The sequence below is a fragment of the Schistocerca serialis genome, chromosome 4 (genome assembly GCF_023864345.2).
Source record: "Schistocerca serialis cubense isolate TAMUIC-IGC-003099 chromosome 4, iqSchSeri2.2, whole genome shotgun sequence".
NCBI lineage: Eukaryota > Metazoa > Arthropoda > Insecta > Orthoptera > Acrididae > Schistocerca > Schistocerca serialis.
The window spans coordinates 396,216,264-396,242,311 of NC_064641.1; the positions used below are offsets into that span (position 1 = coordinate 396,216,264).

General features: G+C 40.8%; 1 protein-coding gene across 5 annotated transcripts in view; it reads left to right on the plus strand.

Moving 5' to 3' along the window:
• Nucleotides 1–26,048, plus strand: part of LOC126474925 (glycerol-3-phosphate acyltransferase 1, mitochondrial) — a 427,627-nt gene that overhangs the window by 300,679 nt on the left and 100,900 nt on the right. For all 5 annotated transcript variants that reach the window (XM_050102436.1, XM_050102437.1, XM_050102435.1 and 2 more), the window contains 4 exons: nucleotides 6,398–6,570; nucleotides 22,945–23,178; nucleotides 23,296–23,483; nucleotides 23,649–23,884. In XM_050102436.1, coding sequence (XP_049958393.1) covers nucleotides 6,398–6,570; nucleotides 22,945–23,178; nucleotides 23,296–23,483; nucleotides 23,649–23,884 — 831 coding nt within the window. The remainder of the gene's footprint in view (nucleotides 1–6,397; nucleotides 6,571–22,944; nucleotides 23,179–23,295; nucleotides 23,484–23,648; nucleotides 23,885–26,048) is intronic.

A 26,048-nucleotide genomic window follows, 5' to 3' on the forward strand; every position in this document is an offset into this window, starting at 1 on the left:
GCATGTAAGTCAGGGACAAACAAATGATTTTCAAGCCCCTGACCTGTAGCCACCCCTGCATCACATTGTCTGAGTTATATTGATCTGCATTACTGAAGTGTGTTGCAAGGGGCTCTACATGTTGATGAGTGTGGCTGGAGACAGATTGATACATGTGATAAAAGGGGGAGGGGGCAGGGGAGTTGGACAGAGTGAGGAAGAGAAGGAAATGGACAGAGAGGGGAGATGAGGGGGAGATGCATGAGGCATGTGAGGAGATGCATGAGGAAGGGGGAAACTATAGAGGTGTAGTGGGCAGGTGGAAAAGAGAAAGGAAGAGTGGGAGGTGGAGATGGAAAGAGAGAGGGGAGAAGGATATTGTCAGAGGGAGGAGGGAGGCAGATGTGGTCAGAAGTGGGGGTTAAGGAAATCTGCAAAGAGAGGAATTGTTGGGGGGGGAGGGGGGAGGGTTCATGAGAGACAAAGGGAATGCACTTTAAAACTTCCTTGGTCCCATAAGAGCAGAGAAATGAGAAAACAACTTTTTTAGCTCCTGCCACATAGGCTGCCCTTCACAACAGAGTGTTATTGGAGATAGTGTTGATTCGCCATATCAACCTGCTTTGCGGGCAGCCTACACATCATGGACCAATAGGGATTTTCCACCCCCCACCCCACCCAACTTGTAGGCTGCCCTGCTCCAGAACCATGTTGCATTATACTACCATTGACGTGCTTTGCATCATAGGGTAAAAACGATTTCCAAGACTCTGAAAAGGCTGCCAGGCACAACAGATTTGCTGTAGGAGTAGTTTCGGCCCACTTCATAGACTTGTTTTGTAGGGCTCTCACATGCAGTTGGACATGCTTGGGCGAAGATTGAGGTGGACAGAGAGAGGGGAGAATATCATGGCTAGGGAGAGAGGGGAAAGGTGATTGACTGAGAGACGAGGGAAGGGGGAGTGACAGAGAGAGGGGAGGAGGATATTGATATAGGAAAGTGGCAGGGTAGTACAGTCAGGGAGAGGGATGGAGTAGATGTAGAAAGAGAGCGAGAGGAGGAAATGAAGAGACAGAGGATGTGGAGAGGAGGAGTTGTTACGAAGAAGTTGATATAGAGGTAAGGGGTGGATGAGGTGGACACAGAGATGAGGGAGGAGGAGTGTGCCAATATATGTGACGAACACGTGTGCGGGTGAAGCTGTTGGGTAAAGGGTAGTATACCATATAAATTTAAGAAATATGCAGCCTATGCCTATCCAAATGATTATTTGAGTATTGTGTAAAAATTTTAAGTAAATTGGTCAAGAATTTTTCAGTATTTTTGGAAGCACCATTAAAGATGATTTGTTTTTGTATGGTAGTATAGAGAATAACTTGGTTGGCAGTATTAATAATATAACTTCTAAAATTTTCTGGGCGTATTTCTTCTTCTGATAATTCTTGAGCCTTTAGTTGGATCCCGTTGACATTCTGCCGTGATATTTCCACTGCTCAGAGATGTCTGGCCATCGTCAGGTGAGTAGACAACTACTGAACAGCTCTGTTGCATTCGTGGTATTTATGCCAAATTTTGTGCATGCGAAATGTGCTGGTGCCTTTTGGCACATGTGTTGGGTTATGATGTGTGGGGCAGCTGAGTTGTGTGTGCTGCCCATGTTCGTGGAAGTGAGAGGTGATTTAAACATTGAGTATCAAATGACCGTATCATTTCTGCTGTGATGGGATGATTTCAATTAATTAATATCAGATGAAGAAAACCTCCATGTAGAATGAAAACACTTGGAGAAAGTTTGTAAAGAGAATGATTACATTTCATGTCAAATAAGGAAGGCCATGCACAGCTATAATAACAAGAAACAACACACCTAGGACACAAGTGGTGACTCTAAATGATGACTATAGATTCCTTCTACCTGCCAGGAATGTGTCATCCAAAATAGGCAGATTGCCAAGGAAAATTAAAATCAAGATCATCTTCTGTCCACCATTGAAGAGCTTGGCGCTGGTTGGATCTGTTAAAAATGACTAACAACTGAAGAAAGTGGGTGTTTACAAAATTTCCTGTGACTGTTGCGGTGCATGTGTAGGCCAGATGACACAAAAAGGTCCAGGAGCATTGTACAGAACACATCAACTGTTAAAATCAGCATTAGCAGCCCAGGAATTTTAGCTCTAGTTTCCAGTTTTTGGGATTCTGTAATCAAAGAATTGGTGGAAATACATCTTGCCCATAACCTTATATATCGTGACCACAGTTTTCAGCTGGATAAAAATTGGAATCCTATAATTGAAATTATCCAGTCACAGCAGAATCGACGGTTTCATTCAATACTCAGTGACTAGGTCATCTCTCATTTCTACCAGCGAGGGCAGCACACACAACTCGGCTACTCCGCGCATACCATCACCCAATGCTTGCGTCGAAAGATGCCAGCATATTTCGTATACATGAGATTAAGCATAAATACTGTGGGTATGCCTGGGCTCTTGAGTAGTTGTCTACTCAACTGAAGGTGGCCATACATCTCTGGGCAGAAATATCATGGCAGAACATCAATGGGATCCGGTTGCACACCCAAAAATTATTAGAAGACTATTAATAATATCCTTTGACATTTTGTAGATGTTGCAGTTATCTGTAATCTAGTCCTATCTGAATACAAATGGTACAAATGTCATGTCAAAACTTAATAATATTTCAAAGTTTTGGATGGCAACTTGTTTTAATTGTTGTTGAGAAATGTTGCATCGTGGGCTTCACAAAACACAGGAAAAGAGATGATTGTATAGACTCAGTTGTAGGTAAGTCAGGTGACAGACTTTGGTTCATTAGCTTTGTACTGGGAAAGTTTATTGAGGGCACTTTCTTAATATTGCATTGTTGGTCTTTCTGTAAGAAGCAAGGGTTTGTCTCCCACCTGTCCAATGACATATTTAGCCAATTTTCATTTGAATATCAAGTTGCCCCACTACTTGTACATCCATTTGTACATTCAGTGAGCCCAAGATATATTTTTTAAAAATGTTAAAATGATAACAGTATCACCATTTACAATCTGCAGTTTTTTTGAAGGCATTCGATTGTAACAATTACAACATTCTCTGAGTTAGGATAGGCATCTTAGATTGCACTGTTTTTCAGCTATATTATCTTGTGTTCTGTATTAACACTTCACAAAAGAACAAGAGCACTAAATCATTTACTGTCAGTGCCTTTCAGCAGTGAGAGAATAACCAGTTAATCAAAACCCAGTAATTGTTCTAAGTTGAGAGTTAATTTTGGAATTATTTGTGGCAGAATCTAAACTCAAGTTAAACACTTGGTTAAGGAAATATCAACAATATAAGGAAAAGGTAGACTGATACGTACCGAAAGTAATTGGTGTGATAAATCTGATAATTTTTACTTACCGGAATCATGAGTAATTTTGTAGAAAATGGTCTATGGCAAGTTACAAGGTATAATGAGTCTTAAAAAATTATAATAAAGGCAACTCCCTTAGAATGTATGTAACAACACCCCACCTCTGAGAGAGAGAGAGAGAGAGAGAGAGAGAGAGAGAGAGAGAGAACAGTTACCAGTTTAATTCTAACACTTTATTATGCTAGTTAGCATTGTTTGTGATTTTTAGAACATATAATTATTACCACATTTTGACTTGTTGAACAGCATTGTTGTAAAACAATGTGGTTAAGAAGGTAAGGGGCATGCATACTGGTAACTGTGATATTTCAGGAAATAAGTTCCTACAAATCAAGAAGATGGAGGATGGCAAAATATGCTGGAACAGCCCCATAGGTAATGCTGGGTGACACTCCATGGACATTTTTTATACTATGTCATAGCAGTGCACAAAATAAGAAAAAGTAGTTTGGGGCAATGTATGACATTACAGAAGGGCTTTAAGCAGTCAATAGACTTTGGATGCTGCTTAAACGTTAACAAGTATTTGGAACTTCATGAAAAACAATAAAGGTACAGGGTTTTGCAAAATTGGTGCTAAATCTGTTCCTAACCATGTAAAATACTGTTTTTTTTTAGGTTTATAATGCTTTGTGAATAACTTATCAAGTGTTGTTTTTTCAGCCAAATTTCCTATGCAGTAGTCCTGATAGAATTCAGAAAAAGATTGAGTCATCTGATCACTTCAGGGCTCTTTATTTTAATGGCATTATTTGAACATTATATAAAGTACACTGCAACAAATTGTCCAGTTTCTGGCTATTGTTCTGTTTGCAAATACTGAGAACGAACTTAAAGAATGACACACAACGGAAGTTGCTGTGATGGATAGCTATGTGTTACATTTTGTGGTTTTCATGAAAGTATCACAAAGATTACCTCCACACAAGCTAATGTGTTTAATTGTGATAAGGTTATTCTTTGTTATTATGACAAACAAAAACAAAAGTATACTGATTCTTTCTAAACATTTCTAACAAAAAAGAAGTGATTTGTAAGATCAAAATGAAACAAAATATTTAAATGCATAATACTTAGTTACTGTATTACATGTGACACCTCTACAAGATGTTCAGTGGCTGTATCACAGGAAAATCATGATAACTGATAAGAGCAGTAATCCTTTCATGATGATACCTCATGTGCTGGCAAGACCACTTGATGATACTTAGGTCTTTTCAAACAGCTGTGATACTTAAGTCCTCTCAAACAGCTGTGGATGCTTTATGGTTATGTATTACAAGCTGCTAAGACTGTTGAACAGAGTTGTGTAAACAACTGCACCTCTTGCATGTTACCAAAGCTATATGTCTAGTGGATCAAGATCAAGAGCTGAGGCAGACCAGTGCACAAGATTTGTTCAAAATCTACTTTCTTCTATACCATATTGGATACTGAACAGCTGCGGACAGTGTTTTCCAGCAGTACTTGTAGTGTGTCTGTCAAGGTGGTAAAGTACTCTTGATTCTATCAGTCATTGGAAAGCGTGTATAGGCCAATGAAGTGGCCATGAATAATGTTGCATCACACAGTGATTCTAAATCACTGTTGACAATTGGCAACTAATGTATTACGGGGGTTAATATCTGCCTAGATGTGAGAATTATGGAAGTTCATTATGATATCTCATTCAAATGTGGCAGTATTGGTTAACAGAACTGAAAATACAAACACTGTTGTGGTAATGGTCACATGAAAGAACCATCATCAGAATTCTGAGAGTGGGTGGAGAATTCAGACCTTTAACGCTTTGCAGGTGCTATTAGTACAAGGCATAATCATGTAGAAAACATAACAAAGATGCATTTAGCAACTTACTTTTCATGTTCTTATACTGGGATCACTATGCAAACGCTGTAGAAATATCTCTCTATGGTAGTTGCTCACACACAAAAGCGTACATGATCAATTACTGGTATTGTTGCACCATTCACCAATTGCTGCCCTTTTGAGAGAGTGTCATCCCCTGTATATACAGTACTTGTTATTCTTTCATTGTGTTGTGTATTGAAAGATAGTTATTCCACAATACAGTTGTCCCCACAACAAAAGTATCACCATAGTACAGTGCTGTAATACCACATAGTACAACATTTTGTAAATCCTTGTATGTAACTGCCAATACCTTCTTCTTTTCTTGTTTATATTTCCACTTCTGTGATGTGTGAAAGCTTTATTGTGAGAGGTTGTGTCTGGAACATTAAACAAATTTAGGAATTCTATAGGGAAATTCATTATTTTACCTTGGTTTATCAGTCAATTTAAATATTTTTTGTCCCTCGCTATTATATTCTGTATTCACTGATTTGTTTATTCAACTGAGTCTTTTTTGTTGCTAAATTTGTTCATACACACAACCATTCTTCGTTTATGTAGTTTCTCTCTATAAGCAAGATACACTTTTTTGAGGAGTTTTTCCTCTGTTTTCATAATATTGTACAAATAATTGGTTCAGAGTGTGGATGTTATGTCATATGTGCCATTTCCACGTTGTATTTTAGAACATTCGAGAATATTCTAGATCATAAAAAAATGAGAATATTCATAAAAGCTTGAAAATATTATTGAACAATCTTGAATTTTTACCTGTGAAAAATATATTGATGGGAAAGAGGCAGAAGGTGTCCTGTTGTCCAACACTATGTCGTAGTGACCACTCCAACAGTTGTATCTCCACAACCGCAGAGTTACCCCTGAACAACCACCATAGTGCACAATAGGGGAACCAGTGATTGGTGGTGGACGATTTTTGGAGTATCATCAATTTCACCCACAAACAATGTAATTTTTATGTATATTAATATTAACTGACATTCTGATCACTATCACAAATAAATAGCAATTAAGAGGTGTTGTAAAATGTTTGGTTGGCATTTTTAATACAATCTTTCAAACTCTATGTACACCCAGGAATACAGTTTTGTAGTACTCTACGAATACGTTTTCCAACAGGTATTACGCGACGAAAGATTACAACAAGCATGTGGAATGGCAGCAGATCAAGACATGAGAGAAATGAGCCAGAAGAGTGAAGACATATATCAGAAGCTTGTAAAGAAACATGAAAAAAGGGCTGCTCAAATTTTATGCAACATGTGTTCAACGTTATCAGATTTTCTACTAAGGTAAGGGAATGTGCTTGTTTGGTATGCTCTCTTTCGGATATATGAGCATTTTTATAACAATCACAAATGAGCAGAAAAAAGCGTTGAAACTGAAATTTCTTTTCTGTGTGAATGATATTTAAAATTAAATTTGTTTTCACTATGTTTTTAACCAGTGAGATGAGATGTGTTGCTGCCTTCAAAGTATGTCTTTTTTGTGACCATTTTTATTTCTTAGATTTGCATTTTTGTAGTTATTATGATGCCAAACTTTCTGCGAATTTATGGTATTTCTTTGTTTTTTATTCCTGTTGTTTTCCAGATCTGTCTTACAAGCTTGAAGTTACTATGTTTAATTCAAAACCATAGATCTATGGCATGCAGACTACAAAAACATCACCTGAAGTATAATTTCAGTCTTCTCCTCATATCATTATCAAAGTTTTGAATATTGGTATTTCTCTTCCAAAATGAAAACATAACTGTTTGAGCTATTGTAAGAAGAGAATGGAATGGAAATTTTGTGGAAAGTATTGGCAAAATATAAATAATTTGAGGGTAGAGGTAATAACACACAAAATAGTAGTGGTGTTTAGTGGTCGTTAGGCATACAAACAAAACCGAAAACTCACTGTCTGTCTAAGGCATGCGCACGCGCGCACACACACACACACACACACACACACACACACACCTGTGCACTTACATTGTGCCAGCTGGACACACAATGCGGGGTTGCAGTTCGGCAGGTGGTCTGGGGATGGTGGCTGTGAAGGTTGGGTTGGATAGAGGTAGAAACAGGCAGGAAGCAGGATGAGGGTTTGGGGATGGTTAGCTAGTGGCTTTGAGGGATGTAGCAGGTGTGCAAGATAGGAATACGGGAGAGAGGGGTGGCAGGTGCACAGACCAGGCAAGTGACACATTGGTACTGGAGTTGGTGAGATCCAGCACACAATGAAGATGATGTAGAGGCATGAATTGGAAGGGAGCGGGAGGCTGGAATGAGGGGAAACTGTTACAGGATGTGGGTGCAGAGGGATAGCTAAGGTCGATGCCAGGGGGACTCTGGGAGTGAAGAATATGTTGCAAGGCTGTAGTTCGGAAAAGGAAGTGTTGGAGAGAATGCCCCTGTTGTGAAGCATCCATTGAACTTGAGCATGTGACACTCAGCAGCTTTATGTGCCACTGGATGGTCAACATTGTGCTTGGCTTCATTTTGGCCATTCACTCTGATGGACAATTGGTTGGTGGTCATGCCCCTGTACGAGCACAACCTGCCTCTTATGGGATAGAATAAGTCTGGAACAGGACAGGAATAAGGTGTGCTCTGTGAGTAACTTGGGCAGTTCTTTCACCTGGGTCTTCCATAGGGAGAAGACCACTGTGGCAAGCGGCAAGTTGCGAGGGGTTGGGAGTGGGGGGTGACATAAGAAATGACAAGGATGTTGTGTTGGTTGGGTGAGTGATGGAATACCACTTTAGGAGAGGTTGGAAGGATCTTGGGTAGGATGTCCCTCATTTCTGGGAGAAATGGTAAACAATTAAAGCCTCGGCAAGGGATATAGTTCAGTTGTTCCAGTCTGCAGTGATATTGGGTGACAAGGGGGAGCTCCTTTGCAGTTGATTCTTGGGAATGGTGGGAGGACAAGGGGTGTGTAAGGATATGGCACAAGAAATCTGTTGGCAGACTAGGTTTGGAGGGAGTGGGGTTGGGTAATACCTGACAGTGAAGACCTTAGTGAGACCTTCAGCATACTGAGCTCCAAGGGAATTCTCATCACTGCGGATGCATGTAAATTTTATTATACATTATAATTACATTCTGCAGTATCAGTGAACGTACCAAATTTTGTGTAAATTGTGAGTCATTTAGTGTGTAAAGTATGGGGTTAGGTTTTTGCTTACTCAAATGTTTGGTTTAAAAAAGCAGTTTCTTCATATTTTTACCATAACTGTCTATTATCACCTTTCTGATACATATTTTGATGCAAAATTTATACACTTAAAATTTAACACTGAAACACACAATACACTAAAGTAATTTTCATTTAGTCCATCTACATCAAAAATAGGCCCTGGATCATCTACATAGGAAGAATCTGATAGTGCCATTGTCAGTTCAGTTTCTGTGATGGCTTCCCTTAGATGCACATCATTTATGACAGAAGAGTTCTTGCTAGGAATTTGACATTCATTTGAAGTGCCACACTGTTTTGCAAAGAAATGTTTTAATTGGCAGTTGATTATACAACTCTTCATAACATTTAAAAGAATGTTCTACTTCTTTCTTCACTATCACAGTCCTTACTTTTTCAGGACCGTGTTTCTCAAAACCTGTCATTGCAGTATCAGTCATTCTGAAGGTCTCAGCCTTTTTCACCATTGCTAGCTTTCTAACAGGCTTGAACTTTCTTCCTTGATATCTGCTTCTTCTTTATTGCTGTTCTCACTAAAAAGTACTGAATGTCAGCAATAGGTTCACCTTTCTCATAGTGATCCAAAACTTCTAACTTTGTTTCTAATGAATATGACTTTAGTATACACTTCTTTCTCTTGGCAGGAACTCTTGCTTTCCTTTTCTCTGACATTTTAAATACAGACTATGTCAAGTGCAACCTCACAACTATGTTGATCTGAACTGATGATTCAGATCTCAACAAACACAACAGAAGACGTGCATTGAGATGTGCTGACATATTACTTCTTCCATGTACTGTTAACAAATTGCAGCACTGGACTTAAAGCTAAAATTGTGTACACACTAAAACACGGATAACGAATCCACATATAACGGGATCTACTTGTATGCCGTCCACGGTTCCAGACTGGTTAGTGGGGTTAATACAGAGGCATGGCTGGGGCCATCAGAGAGGAGGAGGTCAACATCCAGAAAGCTGGTACATTGGCTTGAGGAGGGCCCGGTAAAGTGAATGGGAGAGAGGTGTTGAGCTTGTGTGGGTTTGAGGATAGGGTGTTTGGCCCTGAGTCCAGATTATCAATGAACCTGAACTACATGTGTTTGGGGAGGGTAGGAAGGTTTCCTCTAGATGGCCCGTAAACAGGTTTGCATAAAGGGTACCCTGTGGGTGCCCATGGCCATGCCACAGATTTTTTTGTATACCTTCCCCTCAATATAATTGGTAAAGTATATGGGGAATGAAGTAGCAGGTCTGATATCAGAAGGACGTTGGGAGAGACAGTGTTGGACAGTGGAAAGACCATACGCGTAAGAGGGATTTGATGTAAAGGGAAAAGGTGGTACCAACAGTGGCAAATGGATCTCGGTGGTAATGGTGTGGGGATGGTAGAATCATTAAGGATGGTGGTTAGCATATTCAATGTGAGAGAGTAGGCTTGAGCAATTTGATGGAGGTATCAGTCGAAAAGAGCATAAATTCTTTCAGTGGGAGCACAATAAGTGTCATTTGTGTGTCAATGACTTAATGCCTCTTATCATTCAGTGAGTTACTCCTAAATTATTTATTTTATATGTGCTCAAAAATGTATGGGGTAAAGCTATTGCATTAGATGGATACTGCCACTTTGGCTACTGCCTCTTTATTGGCAGTGTGCGATACCAATTTTTGAATACCAAATCCAGTATTATTACATCATTGTGATATACTGTGTAGATGAACTATGTAATGTTTAGTGGATCATTACTTGATTTATTTATGTAGGCAAGAACAAATTCAAGTCATATGACAACAAAAAATGAGCAAATGAAGGGAAACCAGACGTTTTCATTCAATAAAATTATGGACAGTGAAGAAGTGAATCATTTCAGTTAAACGTCTAGTTCCACTGCTCTTAATGGAACTGTTAATAGACTGAAGTGACGACATACATTTAATAGATGTTATGAAGGGCTTTAACAAACTACTAAGCATTGTTCATGAATCAGAAGCAGAGATGAAAGTAATATATAGAGGTGGAAGCATTTTTAAAATCTCATCTTGTTTTGTAATTTATAAAATTCAGTATGACACTTATTTGGAATCAGATGACTGTAAATTTGAATGACTGTAAATTTGACCGTTGTCAATGCAATTGATATTGCATGCTTGCTGCTCCCAGATGTACTCTTACAATAATAAGGTAAATATCTAAACAGGCACACTTGTTCCACTATCCTCTGCATAATGTTTCTGTGGGATTGAGGTTTCATATAAATGTTCCCTTAAAAACAATCTTACTTGGATAAAAAAAATTGTCAAAGTAACACAGTCTAGATTACAATATTATTTATTTTTGATACCGTGTTTCAGTCATTATAGACATCTTCATATTATGGCTATTTTTAATCATCACAACAATAAAAGAGGAAAGAGGGGATCTTTGTTACAACAGATCTGCTGGCCACACTGGTTACTACACACATTACATACAAAGCCATGAAGTTAGTGTGGTGCAAGGTTTGGGTGGCTTGGGCTTTTGGCTGGGGGTTGTGCAAGCATGGTCTTCCATTACAGTAGCATTTATTTAACAACATTTATAATAGTGCACAAACACAATGCCACCAATGGAGATTATTGTCAGATACCTGAAATCAGCACTATTCACATGGAAATATTTCTTATGTTGCACAATAATAAATAGCACATCAGAAACTCTCCCTAAGCAAGTGTAATGTGTACAACTCGAGTCTGATTCAGCCACTGTGGCACGCAAGCAGACACCAACCATGAACAACAGAAGTGAAATCTCCATCTTCAATGTTTCAGCCTGTAGTACATTATAATTGGACAGCCATAATAACATAGTATAATAAATAAATAAAATCACAACAGGAGCTACCTCTGCTACCGAGAGCCTCCACCAGCTATTCCCTACTTCTACAGATGACAGGACTACAATAGGCCACCCAGTCTACAGGCAACAGACATCAATATAAAATTCAGAGAAATTATAACTGTTGAACATGACTTCAGCATGATTACAAAACATAATACGGAACACACACTCTTTCTTCCTAACAGCCACTGTACTATATTACACTTGTAACAAATGCATCAAATGTATTGTATTCAGACACACACTAACTACACAGTGCTCAGTATCACCACACACTAACATCATCCTGACAATTTGTCAGCTTCCCACAAATCACTGAGGACAACCGAAGCACCTTATAATGCAATGTACATTATAGCAATAACAAATCTCCACTGTTCCCCGTCTCTGGCTGTCATCTCTGCCCCCTGGTAAAGGATACCATCTACACTCTGGGTAGGCAATTTCCATGATGGCTCAGCCACACCCCCCATTGACTGCTATGACTGTACAGGCTACTCATCTCTTCAGCACACCACGTTTTCAGATTAGAACTTCCATCTCAGTCGTGTCACACTGCACCCAAAACAAATCTCTGCAGCACCACATACCAGTCCTGGTGCCTCCCCATGACTTGTCTCCTGCTAGCTATCATGACTTCAAGCAGTGACTGAAGTTCTCATAGCCACGTCTCCCACTCTTACTGATGCACTGCCCAGCTCGCTAGTATGGAAACCTGAGCCATTGCACTGATCTTTAACTCGGCACAGCTAACTCATCACTTGTGTGTCATGCCACCCCACCTAAGCTTGAAGCCATGCCACTGTGGCTCAAACATCACCAACCAAACAAACCCTCTTTCCAAACTAAGAGTGCCAGAGGAGCTCTGACACAGCTAGATGAACAGGAAGGCAGGCAACTATGCTGCAAAATTAATTCCACAGCACATTTGACAGTGTGTAATCAGAATGCCACCAATTTACAAAACAGATAAATATTTCTTAATTTTCTTCTCAAAAGCTCTGCCTAGTCGTATGACCAACTGTATCCTCCCCCACAATTAGTTCTCCTTTGAAGGCATTACCCACAAAGAAATCTGAGGTACAGCTATGGGCACCTGCATGGCACCGTCCTGTGCCAGCCTATTCTGGACCATCTGGAGGAATCCTTCCCAAACCCTTCACCTGGTTCAGATTCATTGACAACATCTTCATGATCTGAATCGAGGGTGAGGATACCGTATCACATTCCTCCAGAACCTCAACACCTTCTCTCCCATTTGCTTAACCTGGTCCTACTCAGCCTGGCAAGTCACCTTCCACGATGTTGACCTCCACCTCAAAGATTGCTACATCAGCACCTCTGTCCATATCAGACCTACCAACTACCAGCAGTACTTCCACTTCGACAGCTGTCACCCATTCCATATCAAGAAGTACCTTCCATACAGCCTAGCCACCTGTGGCTGTCGCATCTGTAGTGACGAGCAGTCCATCTCGAAATATACCGAGAGACTCACTGAGGCCTTCACAGACTGTAATTACCCTCCCAGTTGTGTACAAAAACAGATCTCCTGTGCCGTATCTATCCAGTCACCATCACCTTCCAAAGTTCCACCGTCCAGCCACAGAGGAGCATTCCCCTCATGACTTAGTACCACCCAGGTCTGGAGCAACCCAAATTACATTCTGCACCAGGGTTTCGACTACCTCTTGTCATTCCCAGAAATGAGAAATGTTCTACCCGCTATCCTATCCACCCCTCTCACAGTGGTATTCCACCGCTCACCGAACGTACACAATATCCTTATCCATCCCTAAACAACCCCCGCTCCCAACCTTGCCTCATGGCTCATATCCCTCTAATAGAACTAGATGCAGGGCCTGTCCCTTGCACCCTCCCGAAGTTACCTACTCCAGTCTGGTCACAGGTATCACCTTTCCCATCAAGGTCATGTGACCTACAAGCTAAGCTGCAACCACTGTGCTGCATTCTACATGGGCATGATAGCCAACAAGCTGTCTGTCTGCATGAATGGCCACCTACAAATTGTGGCCAAGAAACAGCTGGACCACCCTATTGCTAAGCACACCACCCAACATGATGTTCTTCATTTCAAGGATTTCTACACAGCCTGTGCCACCTGGATCCTTCCCACCAAAACTTCTGAATTGTACAGATTGGAACTCCCTGCAGTATCCTACATTCCCATTACCCTCCTGGCCTCAACCTATGTTAGTCATTGTCCTTACCCATACAGCCTCTTCCCTGTTCCCATTCCAGCATCACAGAGCCCTCTATGCCACCAACGCACCCTCAGTCATTTAACTTTTCTCCTTTTCTGCAACGCTCCTCCTGCCCACCCTCTGTCTAACCTCCTGACTGCACCTAGCTGCCATACATTCTCTCTACCTCATCTCTGCACACTCCCACTAATAGCACTTTAACGTACCCCACTCATACCCACTATCCCTTACCCTCACCACCCCAGCCTGCTCCTTACCCCCACCACCTGGTTGCCTCTCCCATCAAGCAGTCTAGCTTCAGTGGCCAGAGACTGTGGTCATGTGTGTGTGAGTTGCATTGATGTGTGTGTGTGTGTGTGTGTGTGTGTGTGTGTTTTGTCTATTTCAATGAACTTCTTGTTGGCCGAAAGCTCGCGTTCTGACAGTCTTTTCATTGTGCCCATCTGTAACTCACCATCTCCACTATATCTTGAGTAACTACTATCCGTTTTGTAATAGTGTTACATTCCATTTTGCATTTCCCATTGTTTGAATTTCTGACTAAAAGAATACTTGTCTGGGAGTAAATGAACAGAACTACAGTCTGAATGACTTCATAAGCAGCCAATTGTTAGAGACCTTTGTTTTGTTGGAACGCATCCTTTAAAACACAACATGCATTGTGTTATTTACTTCTGCATCTAAACTCTGGAAACTACCATGAAGCACATGGCAGAGGGTACGTCCCACTGTACCAGTTATTAGCATTTCTTCCTGTTCCATTCACATGTGGAGCATGGGAAGAATGATTGTTTGAATGCTCTGTGTGTGCAGTAATTATTCTAATTGTGTCTTCATGATCTGTGTGTGAGCGATACTTAGGGAGTTGTAGTATAGCCCTAGAGTAATCGTTTATAGCTGGCCCTTGAAACTTTGTCAATAGACTTTCTCGGGATAGTTAACATCTGTCTTCAAGAGTCTTTCAGTTCATTTCATTTCCTTCAATATCTCTGAGACACTCTCCCATGGATTAAGCAAACCTGTGACCATTCATGCTGCCCTTCTCCATCTACACTCCTGGAAATTGAAATAAGAACACCGTGAATTCATTGTCCCAGGAAGGGGAAACTTTATTGACACATTCCTGGGGTCAGATACATCACATGATCACACTGACAGAACCACAGGCACATAGACACAGGCAACAGAGCATGCACAATGTCGGCACTAGTACAGTGTATATCCACCTTTCGCAGCAATGCAGGCTGCTATTCTCCCATGGAGACGATCGTAGAGATGCTGGATGTAGTCCTGTGGAACGGCTTGCCATGCCATTTCCACCTGGCGCCTCAGTTGGACCAGCGTTCGTGCTGGACGTGCAGACCGCGTGAGACGACGCTTCATCCAGTCCCAAACATGCTCAATGGGGGACAGATCCGGAGATCTTGCTGGCCAGGGTAGTTGACTTACATCTTCTAGAGCACGTTGGGTGGCACGGGATACATGCGGACGTGCATTGTCCTGTTGGAACAGCAAGATCTCTTGCCGGTCTAGGAATGGTAGAACGATGGGTTCGATGACGGTTTGGATGTACCGTGCACTATTCAGTGTCCCCTCGACGATCACCAGTGGTGTACGGCCAGTGTAGGAGATCGCTCCCCACACCATGATGCCGGGTGTTGGCCCTGTGTGCCTCGGTCGTATGCAGTCCTGATTGTGGCGCTCACCTGCACGGCGCCAAACACGCATACGACCATCATTGGCACCAAGGTAGAAGCGACTCTCATCGCTGAAGACGACACGTCTCCATTCGTCCCTCCATTCACGCCTGTCGCGACACCACTGGAGGCGGGCTGCACGATGTTGGGGCGTGAGCGGAAGACGGCCTAACGGTGTGCGGGACCGTAGCCCAGCTTCATGGAGACGGTTGCGAATGGTCCTCGCCGATACCCCAGGAGCAACAGTGTCCCTAATTTGCTGGGAAGTGGCGGTGCGGTCCCCTACGGCACTGCGTAGGATCCTACGGTCTTGGCGTGCATCCGTGCGTCGCTGCGGTCCGGTCCCAGGTCGACGGGCACGTGCACCTTCCGCCGACCACTGGCGACAACATCGATGTACTGTGGAGACCTCACGCCCCACGTGTTGAGCAATTCGGCGGTACGTCCACCCGGCCTCCCGCATGCCCACTATACGCCCTCGCTCAAAGTTCGTCAACTGCACATACGGTTCAGGTCCACGCTGTCGCGGCATGCTACCAGTGTTAAAGACTGCGATGGAGCTCCGTATGCCACGGCAAACTGGCTGACACTGACGGCGGCGGTGCACAAATGCTGCGCAGCTAGCGCCATTCGACGGCCAACACCGCGGTTCCTGGTGTGTCCGCTGTGCCGTGCGTGTGATCATTGCTTGTACAGCCCTCTCGCAGTGTCCGGAGCAAGTATGGTGGGTCTGACACACCGGTGTCAATGTGTTTTTTTTTCCATTTCCAGGAGTGTATATTCAATATCCCACGTTAGTCTTATCTGGTACAAGTCCCACATGCTTGAGAAATATTCTAGAATTGGTCACACGAGTGATTTGTAAGGAACTGAACCTATTTGATCGTTCCATTTCATATCCCTACAAAGTGGTACACCCAAGTATTTGTACTAGTTGGCTGATTCCAGCAGTGACTTATTAATATTTTAGTGATAGGATATTATGTGTTTTTTGTTTTGTGAAGTGCACAATTTTACATTATTGAACATTTAGAGCAAGTTGCGAATCTCTGCACCACATTGAAATTTTGTCAAGATGTGACCGAATATTTATACAACTTCTTTCAGATAGCACTTAATTACAGGTAACTGCGTCATGTGCAAGAAGACTGATTTTGCTATTACAGGGTGTATACGACCCGGGACAACCGGGAAATCCGGGAAAAACCCGGGAATTTTTTCATCCGGGAGAAAACCGAGAAAAACCCGGGAATTTTTCGGAATTCCGGGAATTTTTCATTGTTTTAGCTTTCAGTTGATTTTTTTTAAAATTTTGGCTGCAGAATTGATTCTCTAGCAAAGAATGTTATTGTATCCTGCTACTGGAGAATGATGCTGCAGCAATAAAATATAAACGAGAGGGGAAAAAAATAAAACTTTAGTGACAAAGGAAATGTGCAATTTACAACAACAAAAAACCGTGCACGCACAAGCGTTTGCAAATAGCAAAAATACGTCAAAGGCCGTAGGGCGCAGACTGTAATTCTTCGTAACAATAAACTGCTTGCTATGAGCATGACGTCACAACTGTTCACATTAGGTTCGTTTGACCAATTGCCAGCGGTCTGTTGCGCATGCGCATTTGACTCGCGTATAAGCAGTACCTTCTCCCGCTACTTGAAGTTTGGCTGTTAGCTGTGTCGGTAGCAGTAGCAAGCAGCCAGATGCAAACGAGAAAAATTTTTCTCGCGCGCCATAGCTGCCAGATTCACGCTTGCACAGAGTTGCCCTAGTTGTAGTGGGGAGGGGGTTAACCTCCACGTGTCGCGTGTTTACGTTAAGTGATTTCGCTGCTTCTCTTCGTGTACAGCTCCCAAGTCAAATGAAAACAAAACGGATTTCTGTGGCCGGGGAGCTATCAAGTGAATTAAAATACATTCACATAATTATGGAGGGCAAAAATATATTATTAATTTCAGTTTTCTGATTTTATTTTATTTCCAAGTTAGTAGCAGTCAAGCATTAATCGCCTTGCAGAACAGTGAAGTTATTTTTGCAAGTTTGCTAGAGAAATTTGGCTTTATTAATCTTTCCGCTGAGGCAATCATTTTATTTGAAACGAAGTGTTTCATTCTACAGTATTGGCTAGTTCCAACTTTTCGCTGAATTTCAAGTGCACGTTATCATCTTCTGCCATACATGGCATTATGCCATAATAAAGAACCAAAAATGAGATCGTAGAGTACTGGTACTCCAAGAAAATTTACATCCCAAAAACCACACTGAAAAGCTTAATATCAGATGGGACATACTTCAGTGTGAATCTGGAAAAAGCCAATTCGCACTTCAAGCCGAATTATGCATTTTAGTATGGTTTACGAAATTCCGATGCTCTTTGGAGTACCCTCTGATGCCCTGTTTCTTTTATGGTGTAATGTAAGCTCTTTTAGTGCTTTATACACACGAACATATGGGCTTCCTACACCACTGCAGTTGCACACGCACAATAATGCCTGTTTTCTGGCGCTCTCTGGAAACTGGTAAATCGAACCTATTTCTAACAGTCTTCGGATAGGATTGCGAACGGTGGTTAGAAAAGCGTTACTTTAAAAGTAAATTTCTTTTTACGCAAGATGAATTATGTTGCGTGGGAGAAAGTGGGATGGATATCCAAATCACAGAGCGTTCAAAACTGAACAGTTTGAGGACCAGCCACTTACAAGAATTTCGAGCCGAGACATTTGTGTCATAATATTAAATTTACTGGCACATTTGTGTGATGTATCTTAAAGTATAACACACGCAAAAAAGATCAATATTACATGTGAAAGCTTTGGTTCTGTTGTAGCGTGTTAATTTTAGAGACTAACATTATATGTGAAAGCTTAGCTTTTCTTGTAGATATACGCTACTGTGTACATTAATGTAAACCGGTAACTTTTCCTCTTGCGGGTTCGCGCTATTTAACCAGTGATCTTGCTATTGGCTGACTATGACACGTGTCCTCTGCTCTGAATAGCTGCTGTCGTCGGCTGACGAGATCTCGTGGCTTGAGATATGACTCGCTTACAAAATGACACCGCAACCTCGGTTTCGACGCCCCGCAAACTAACGTGCTGTGTTTGGTGCAATTCGAATTTATACTTTAGTAATACGAAAATATGCAACGTATATGTTGCTGCAAATCAAAGGTCTCTCCAAAACTTCTCTGCCCGTCTTTTTTCTTTTTTTTTTTTTTTTCTTTTTTTTTTTTCGGGAAGTTCTACGCTATTGTATAAAACGTTAACCATTCAAAGAATTGATAAGTTTTACAGTTCCGAGGGAAAATCTACGGAAAATCTGTCACTTAGCACAGAAAAGTGTATTTTCGCCCGGGAAAAAGCGTATTTTTTAAACAGGATATGCGAGAATAATCCGGGATTTTTTTTTCCTTGCCCCCGTATACACCCTGTATTAATATTGCCTGCTAAGTCATTAATATTCAACATCTGATGATGACTCTCTATTCAAGATAACATGCCATGCCCTACCTACCAAAAAGTCCTCAATCCAGTCACAGATTTCACTTTATACCCTGTATGATCATATTTTTCACAGTAAGCGTAGGTGTGGTATTGAGGCAAATGCTTTTCAGAAATCAAGAAATACTGCCTCTACCTGGTAGCCTTGATCAAGTCAGTATGTCACATGAGAAAAGTGTGAGTTGGGTTTCACTTGAGTGATGTTTTCGAAATCCATGCTGATTCGCATTGAAGAGGACATTCTGTTCAAGGTACCTTATTATGTTCAAGCTCAGAATGTGTTCTAAGATTGGTGCCACTAACAGCCTTTACATATGACCAGAATTTCTTTGGGTTCTGTGGAAGATCACTTGACAATATTCTGTTATGGTAATCGTTGAAGGCATCTCGCTTTGCTCTCTTGACAGCCAAACACATTTCGTTCAGCATCTCTCTATAGCCCTACACTTAGTTTTACAGCTATTGTGCAGCAATCTCTGTTGTTTTAGAAGTTTCTTTACAGTGACTGTATACCACAGAGATTCCCTCTCATTGTGAACTGTTCTACTGGGTACACATCTATCCAGTGTATGGTCAACTATTCTTTTAAACTTGAGACAGAGTTTCTCTACATGCCCATGCCCTGTGTTGTAAGTTTCAAGTTCTTCATCGAGACCTGTCACTACTGATTTTTTGTCTAGTTTGCTGAACATACGTCTTCATGCTTGGTTTAGTAGACCTTTGTACTTTGGCAACCACTGTTGCCACAGCTGTGTCATGGTCACTGATACCAATTTCAGTGTGGACATCTTCAGAGAGGTCGGGTCCATTTGTTGCTGTTAGGTCCAGTATAGTTTCATCTTTATGGGGTTCCTAACTATCTGTTCTACATAATTCTCAGAGGAGACATTTAGTAAAGTTCACAGGCTGTCTTATCATGCCCACCACTAACAAAACTGTAATTTCCCAGTTGTTTGTTGGATGATTAAAGTCTACTCCAGTGTTTACAGTATGATTGGGGATCTTATGTACAAGTGAACTGAGACTTTCCCTAAAGTTTTCGGTTACATCAGGAGATGAGTCAGATGGGTGATGGAAGGATCCACTTATCATTTTATGCCCACTGCTGATATTGAGTCTTGCCCAGATAGTATTGCATACAGCTTCAGTTTCTATCTTGGTGGATTTGAGTTTCTCGTCTATTGCGACAAATATACCATCTCCATTTTCCATTTGCCTATCCTTTCAATATGCACTAAAATTTTCCCCAAAAATTTCACTGCTTTCAATTTCAGGTTTCAACTGTGTTTCTGTACTAAGTATTATGTGAGAATCACTGTTTTTCATGAGTGCTTCAAACTCTGGCTCTTAGTTAGCAGTTTACCATTAAGATTTTAATACCCTCACCTGTGGGAGGCATTTCCTTCGATCTTAAACTTATACTTCTGGGTTCCAACAGCTACCATTATCTGGATTGGATGGAAAGTCGCTTAATCAAAAAGACCTTTGTGTGTACCCCATACACAGTCAGCTACCTGCACATCTGACCTATTTAGATGGATCCTACAGCTCTCAACCCTATAGTGGAAGTCCTGGAAGTCCCAGCCTAGCTTGACACAGAACCCTCGAAGTGTCTGGTTCGGTCCCTCTACTCGACTCAGAAACAAACAGCCATGATCAGTTCCAATGCTGCTAATTGTGAGCTTTGTTGAAATTCCATGTGCAAGGCTGCTCTTCTCAGTATTCTCTGCCAGTTACTGGAATGATGCAAGAAAGACCTTGCGGAGCTCGGTTGACATATATTATTTGTTCCAACATGCACCACAGTCTGCAGTTAGTTGCACCCTATTCCTTCAATGGCAGCTGGAATAGCCTCTTCACCATGTTAAATGAGGCCCCCAAGCACACATGCTGAGTGCACATGGTATCCTTTCCTGTCTCTTGCTGCCATTTCCCTAAGGGGTACCATCATTCACCATACTTTTGAACTGCCGACGATTAATACACCCCTACCCTTTTGCATTTGCCTCCTCCTGACACCAGACAAAACAGGTTTCCCCAAAAAAAGGCCAAGTGAGTCCCACTGATACAATTTCAGTGAAAGACTGCACCTCAAACTTGTTGGTTAGGGGGGCTGGTACAACACCCTGAGTCCTTCCTGGTCCCCATCCATCCTGTACAGGATGCCTAGATGTACCATTGACATGCCACTCACAGTCAGGTGGATGGGTAATGACAAATCCTGTACTTTCTGCAGAGGAGACAGGATCCATAGTAGAGGATAGTACTTGAGGTACTTCTGGTACAGACATTTACTATTAAAAACAGTCTTGATCACGATTTATTTATCTAGGTGACCAGTTTCGACCACTACTGTGGTCATCTTCAGACCATTGAGTAGGAACATCTTTCTGTTGGAGAATCACTACTAGTGATTCTCCAACAGAAAGAGGTTCCTACTCAATGGTCTGAAGATGACCACAGTAGTGGTCGAAACCGGTCACCTTGATAAATAAATCGTGATCAAGACTGTTTTTAATAATAAATATTTGTAAGACATTGATCACTGCTACTCCCATAATGTATTCGAAAGTAACTTCTGGTACAGGTTTCACAGGTACATGACTCTCAGTAACTCTTCCAACATACTGATTCGCAGCAGCTGCCAATCATTTGACAGTTGTCACAGCAATTTCCATTTGCTTACGAACATCAATCAACTCATCCCGTGTTTGAGAACAGCATCACAGTGGGGCTGCATTTTTGCTGGTGCAGTGTATTACAAGGCAGTGAACAAATAACTTTAAATTAAGCCCGCTGATTATCTTTTACTCTGTGGAGCTAGGAAGTTATTAATTCCCTATAAGAACTGAAGCAGATAGATAAAATGAGATTTTTCTTAAGGCAACACAAAAACCTGTGTTACTAGTTTCCTAAAATGTTTTGATGTTAATTATAGTTGTTAGCAAATTCAAAAACATAGTTAACGTATGATAAATGCAGATAATATATAGGGCTATTCCTCTTTAAGGGAAAACTAGACGTAACACAATATGTTAGTTAGGAAATTTGCTACAGTAACTAAATCACAAGCACTGATTTGCTGCGGGTTGCTCTAGATTTTCCAAAGTTCAATGGTAGCTTCTGATAATTCTCAAAAACGCACGTTTATTTGTGTTGATATAGAATGAAATTCAGGGGTGATGTGTTCTTTGGCTGAACTGTGGACCACAAATGCTGATTTGCTGTGAAATAAATTACGTGTCCAAAACACTCGTATTGGTAACTTATGAAGATGTAGTTTTGTAAGCGTCCAAAAATTCTCAAACTAACGTATTTCTCATGTAATTGTACAATGAAATTAGAGAATGGTTGTTTCCAATTTGGGTAGTCATTCTGTTGTAAAAATTTTGAAAGAGCACAGTTTAGTTTAAGCCTACAATGGACGATAATAGTACTAGTTTATTGTGGCACTTGCAAATGTTCGAAATTTCACTATATGTCACAACACAAACAGCTGTTGAAACATGCAATGAAAGATCACGCAGATGAGATGCAAACAGCAAAATATGCGAATCTAGAACTTTAAATTGGCACATCATCTTGTACATGCAGTCCCACGTGAGTGGAAATTCCTAGATTGGCTTTTATACGTAAGTAAATGTGCATATTGCGTGGATTTTTCACTGCTGATTCTGTGCATGTTTTTATACTGGCAAGCTGAAGAAGAACACTGCAGCATAAGTTTACCTCGATCAAAATTGCTAAAATGTGCAGCACCAATAAAGCACGCCTTCTGCCAATTGCAGCTAACAATGCACAATGGTTGTAATGAATCTCAGGGTCTTAATTGTTTCATTTGTTGCCAAGGACAATTATTAGGCTAACACTTCCACACTTTCACATAGTATAAACATTTTCTTATTATGAATTTCAGGTGTTCTGAGATTTCGTGAGTATACAAATAAATGTGCATATAGCAGTAATTATTATCTAGTATTACCTTTTTACATGTCAATATTCTTTCTTTCTCTGTGTGTGTATCTCTCTCTCTCTCTCTCTCTCTCTCTCTCTCTCTCTCTCTCTCTGTGTGTGTGTGTGTGTGTGTGTGTGTGTGTGTGTGTGTGTGTGTTTATTATTATTATTTTTATTATTATTACCACTACTACTACTATCATCACACCACCTTTCTATTTGTAGGTTAACTTCATGGGTGCTGTACAAATTACTGCCCTGTTTCTTGACACGGATTGTGGCACATCCGGGACAAATTCAGATGTTGCATCTGGCAAGTAGAAGAGGGGTGCCTCTCATTTTTCTTCCACTACACCGCAGTCACTTAGATTACATATTGATTTCTTTTATTCTTCTCAACAACAATATCCGTTCACCCCTAGTTGCAGCTGGAGATAACCTAAACATTCCTGTGTTTGGGTAAGGACACAAGCTGTTAAATTTTTTAATGTGCCTTGAAAAAATTATCTATTATTAATGGAATAATATTTATGATTTCAAGTGGGGAGAGACTTTAAAAGAAAACTTGTTTTTCAGATGGCTCTTGAGAGGCCTAGGAGCATTCTTTATTAAGAGACGAATTGATCCAGCAGTTGGTCGACGTGATATAATATACCGAGCAGTTTTACATACATACATGATTGAGTGCCTTCGGGCGGGTCACAATATGGAATTCTTCATTGAAGGTGGAAGAACTAGAACTGGAAAACCATGCTTTCCTAAAGGTACATGTAACTGTACTGTAATTCTGTTTTATGTGTTGTACCTGTTGTTTGTTTAAGTATTTCATGTTGAGGTTATTGCTTGATTCTAGTTCTCACTATAAATCATTTCGAATTTCAGAAGTATTTATATTTTGTGACTGACACTTGCTCTTTTTATCTGTGAAGGGGGCCTTTTAAGTGTCATTGTTGATGCATACATGGATGGCACAATTGAAGATGCTCTACTTGTGCCAGTGAGTGTAAATTATGAGAAACTTGTAGATGGCAATTTTGTACGAGAGCTTCTAGGCCAACCCAAGCAGATGGAAACATTCACTCGTGCAATTCGTGGCATCTGGAAAGTTCTGAGTTCAAACTATGGAACAATGAGAATAGATTTCAACCAACCTTTCTCGTTGAGGGTAAGTGCATATCTTCAGAAAGGAAAAAATATATCTTCCAACACAATAATTTTATTTTTATGTGAAATGAATAATATCTCATCAGTACTACAGATAAAAGATATGGTTTTAACTACTTGCTTTAACTAAATCCATTTTCACACATTATTTTTCTTCACTTCCAACCAGTTTTTCTGCAAATTTCATGCTACTTCTTTTCAACATAGTGTGTGTCTTGTATTATATGTTATCCACTGAGTACAGAGGACTGCATTTATTACAGAGGACTGCATTTATTGTCAGTTTTAAATAATAGTCATTACATATTATATTTGTCCAAACATATTGCATATGTTAGCAAATTTAAAGTAATTGATTCACGCAATGTGGTCAGTTGATCCCATTATGAAGAGCCTCTTTTAGGCTTATGTAATTAGTTGGGAAGTAATTGATAGAAAGAAGAAACTGTTGTTGGTGTTGTCTTCAGTCCAGAGACTGGTTTGATGCAGCTATCCATGCTACCCTACCCTGTGCAAGCATCTTCATCTCGAAGTACGTACTGCAACCTACATCCTTCTGAATCTGAAACTGTTATTAACAGCATACGTGCGCCACACCAGCCATGGGATGCAAATAATATTAGTCAGATTATGTTATTAATAAAAATGCTATATGTTAATTGGATACACTTTGAATGGTTGTTAATGAACGTTATATTCAGCAGAAATGTACTACTTTCACTACTTTGAAGGAAGAAAAGGACGCTCTTTTGTTTATGATATGCAACTTTTCCACTTAATCTATTGAAAAGATGGTTGAAGGATTAGAATGACATGTAGCTCATATGCGCAATGTGGGGCCAATGCTTGTCATCACTTGCAAGCTCAGCAACTACATTGTACCAGCAGTTCTGCAATTGTGACGCGGACACTAGGGCAATAACCAGCATTTTGAGATACTTCGACGGCATGTGATGGGCCGCGCACATTACCTCAAATGCAACGAGAGTTGCCTCATTTTGTACAAAAGCAGGCCATCTGGCCAGGCTGGGCGTGTTGACCAAGCAGTCTTTGAACCAGCGTCCGCTGTATGTTGGCTTCGCTCTGAGGCCATCAATGTTCTTCCTTTGGCTGCTATTGCTGAATGAGGCTAGGGCCAAACCATTGCCCTCCTACTCATTGAGCTGTGGGCTGCTGTCTGCACCCAACATTCACCTCAGCTGGGCAGGACAAGACCACCCCACCCCAAGTGTAACAATAACATACAGTTGCCACATCTGATGCGACATTGCTGAAATATGCCGACCATACATAAGTGATGCATTTTAAGGTTAATTGGAATAGCAGTTGAGAAAGGTTGAGCACATAGTATTATAATGCTGTAGAAGACATCCCATATCCCCACATCACTATTTTTATGAGATGGTTTAACACTACTGGGGCAACAACTACAAGTACTAGTTCTCCGGTTCTTGTGGGTATTATAAAACAATTGTAGAGACTCTACCAAGGATTACATATTTTAATGAATAGTTTAGGTTAAGCTCTTCTCCTGAATGTGTGTGTGTTTATTGTATGAGTATGTGTGTATGAGAAAGCATTTAGGAATGCCAAGATTCACATCATAGAAGATGTTGAATTCCTGCAAGTGGATTGGGTAGGAGTATAAAGAAGAGATGTGCTGTGAATAGGTAGTAAGTTAAATGAACTTCTAGGTGAGATATCTAATTGCAGAGAATACATAATGTTGTAATGTGTGTAGTGGAAACTGAGCATGCTTAGTTTTATCTGGCACCATGTTGACCATTTTGTGAAGTATTATAACTAGGTTAAAGAGGATAAGTGATACATTTTAAGGTTAATTGGGATAGCAGTTGAGAAAGGTTGAGCACATAGTATTATAATGCTGTAGAAGACGTCCCATATCCCCACACCACTATTTTTATGAGATGGTTTAACACTTCTGCCAAATGGATACATGAATGTCATGGCCTAGAAGTGTTTTATGGACCACCTTTGCCTAGAGACTCGGTACAGCACAGAAACTTTGCCTGAAACAGCAAGTGGGCAGCAAACCATGAAATGAATTGTGAATGGTGTGGACAAAAGTAACCACTGGAATACATTGTAACATAATATATATCAGTTATACTAGTGTCTCTTCACAGGACTTGCGCATAACTTTC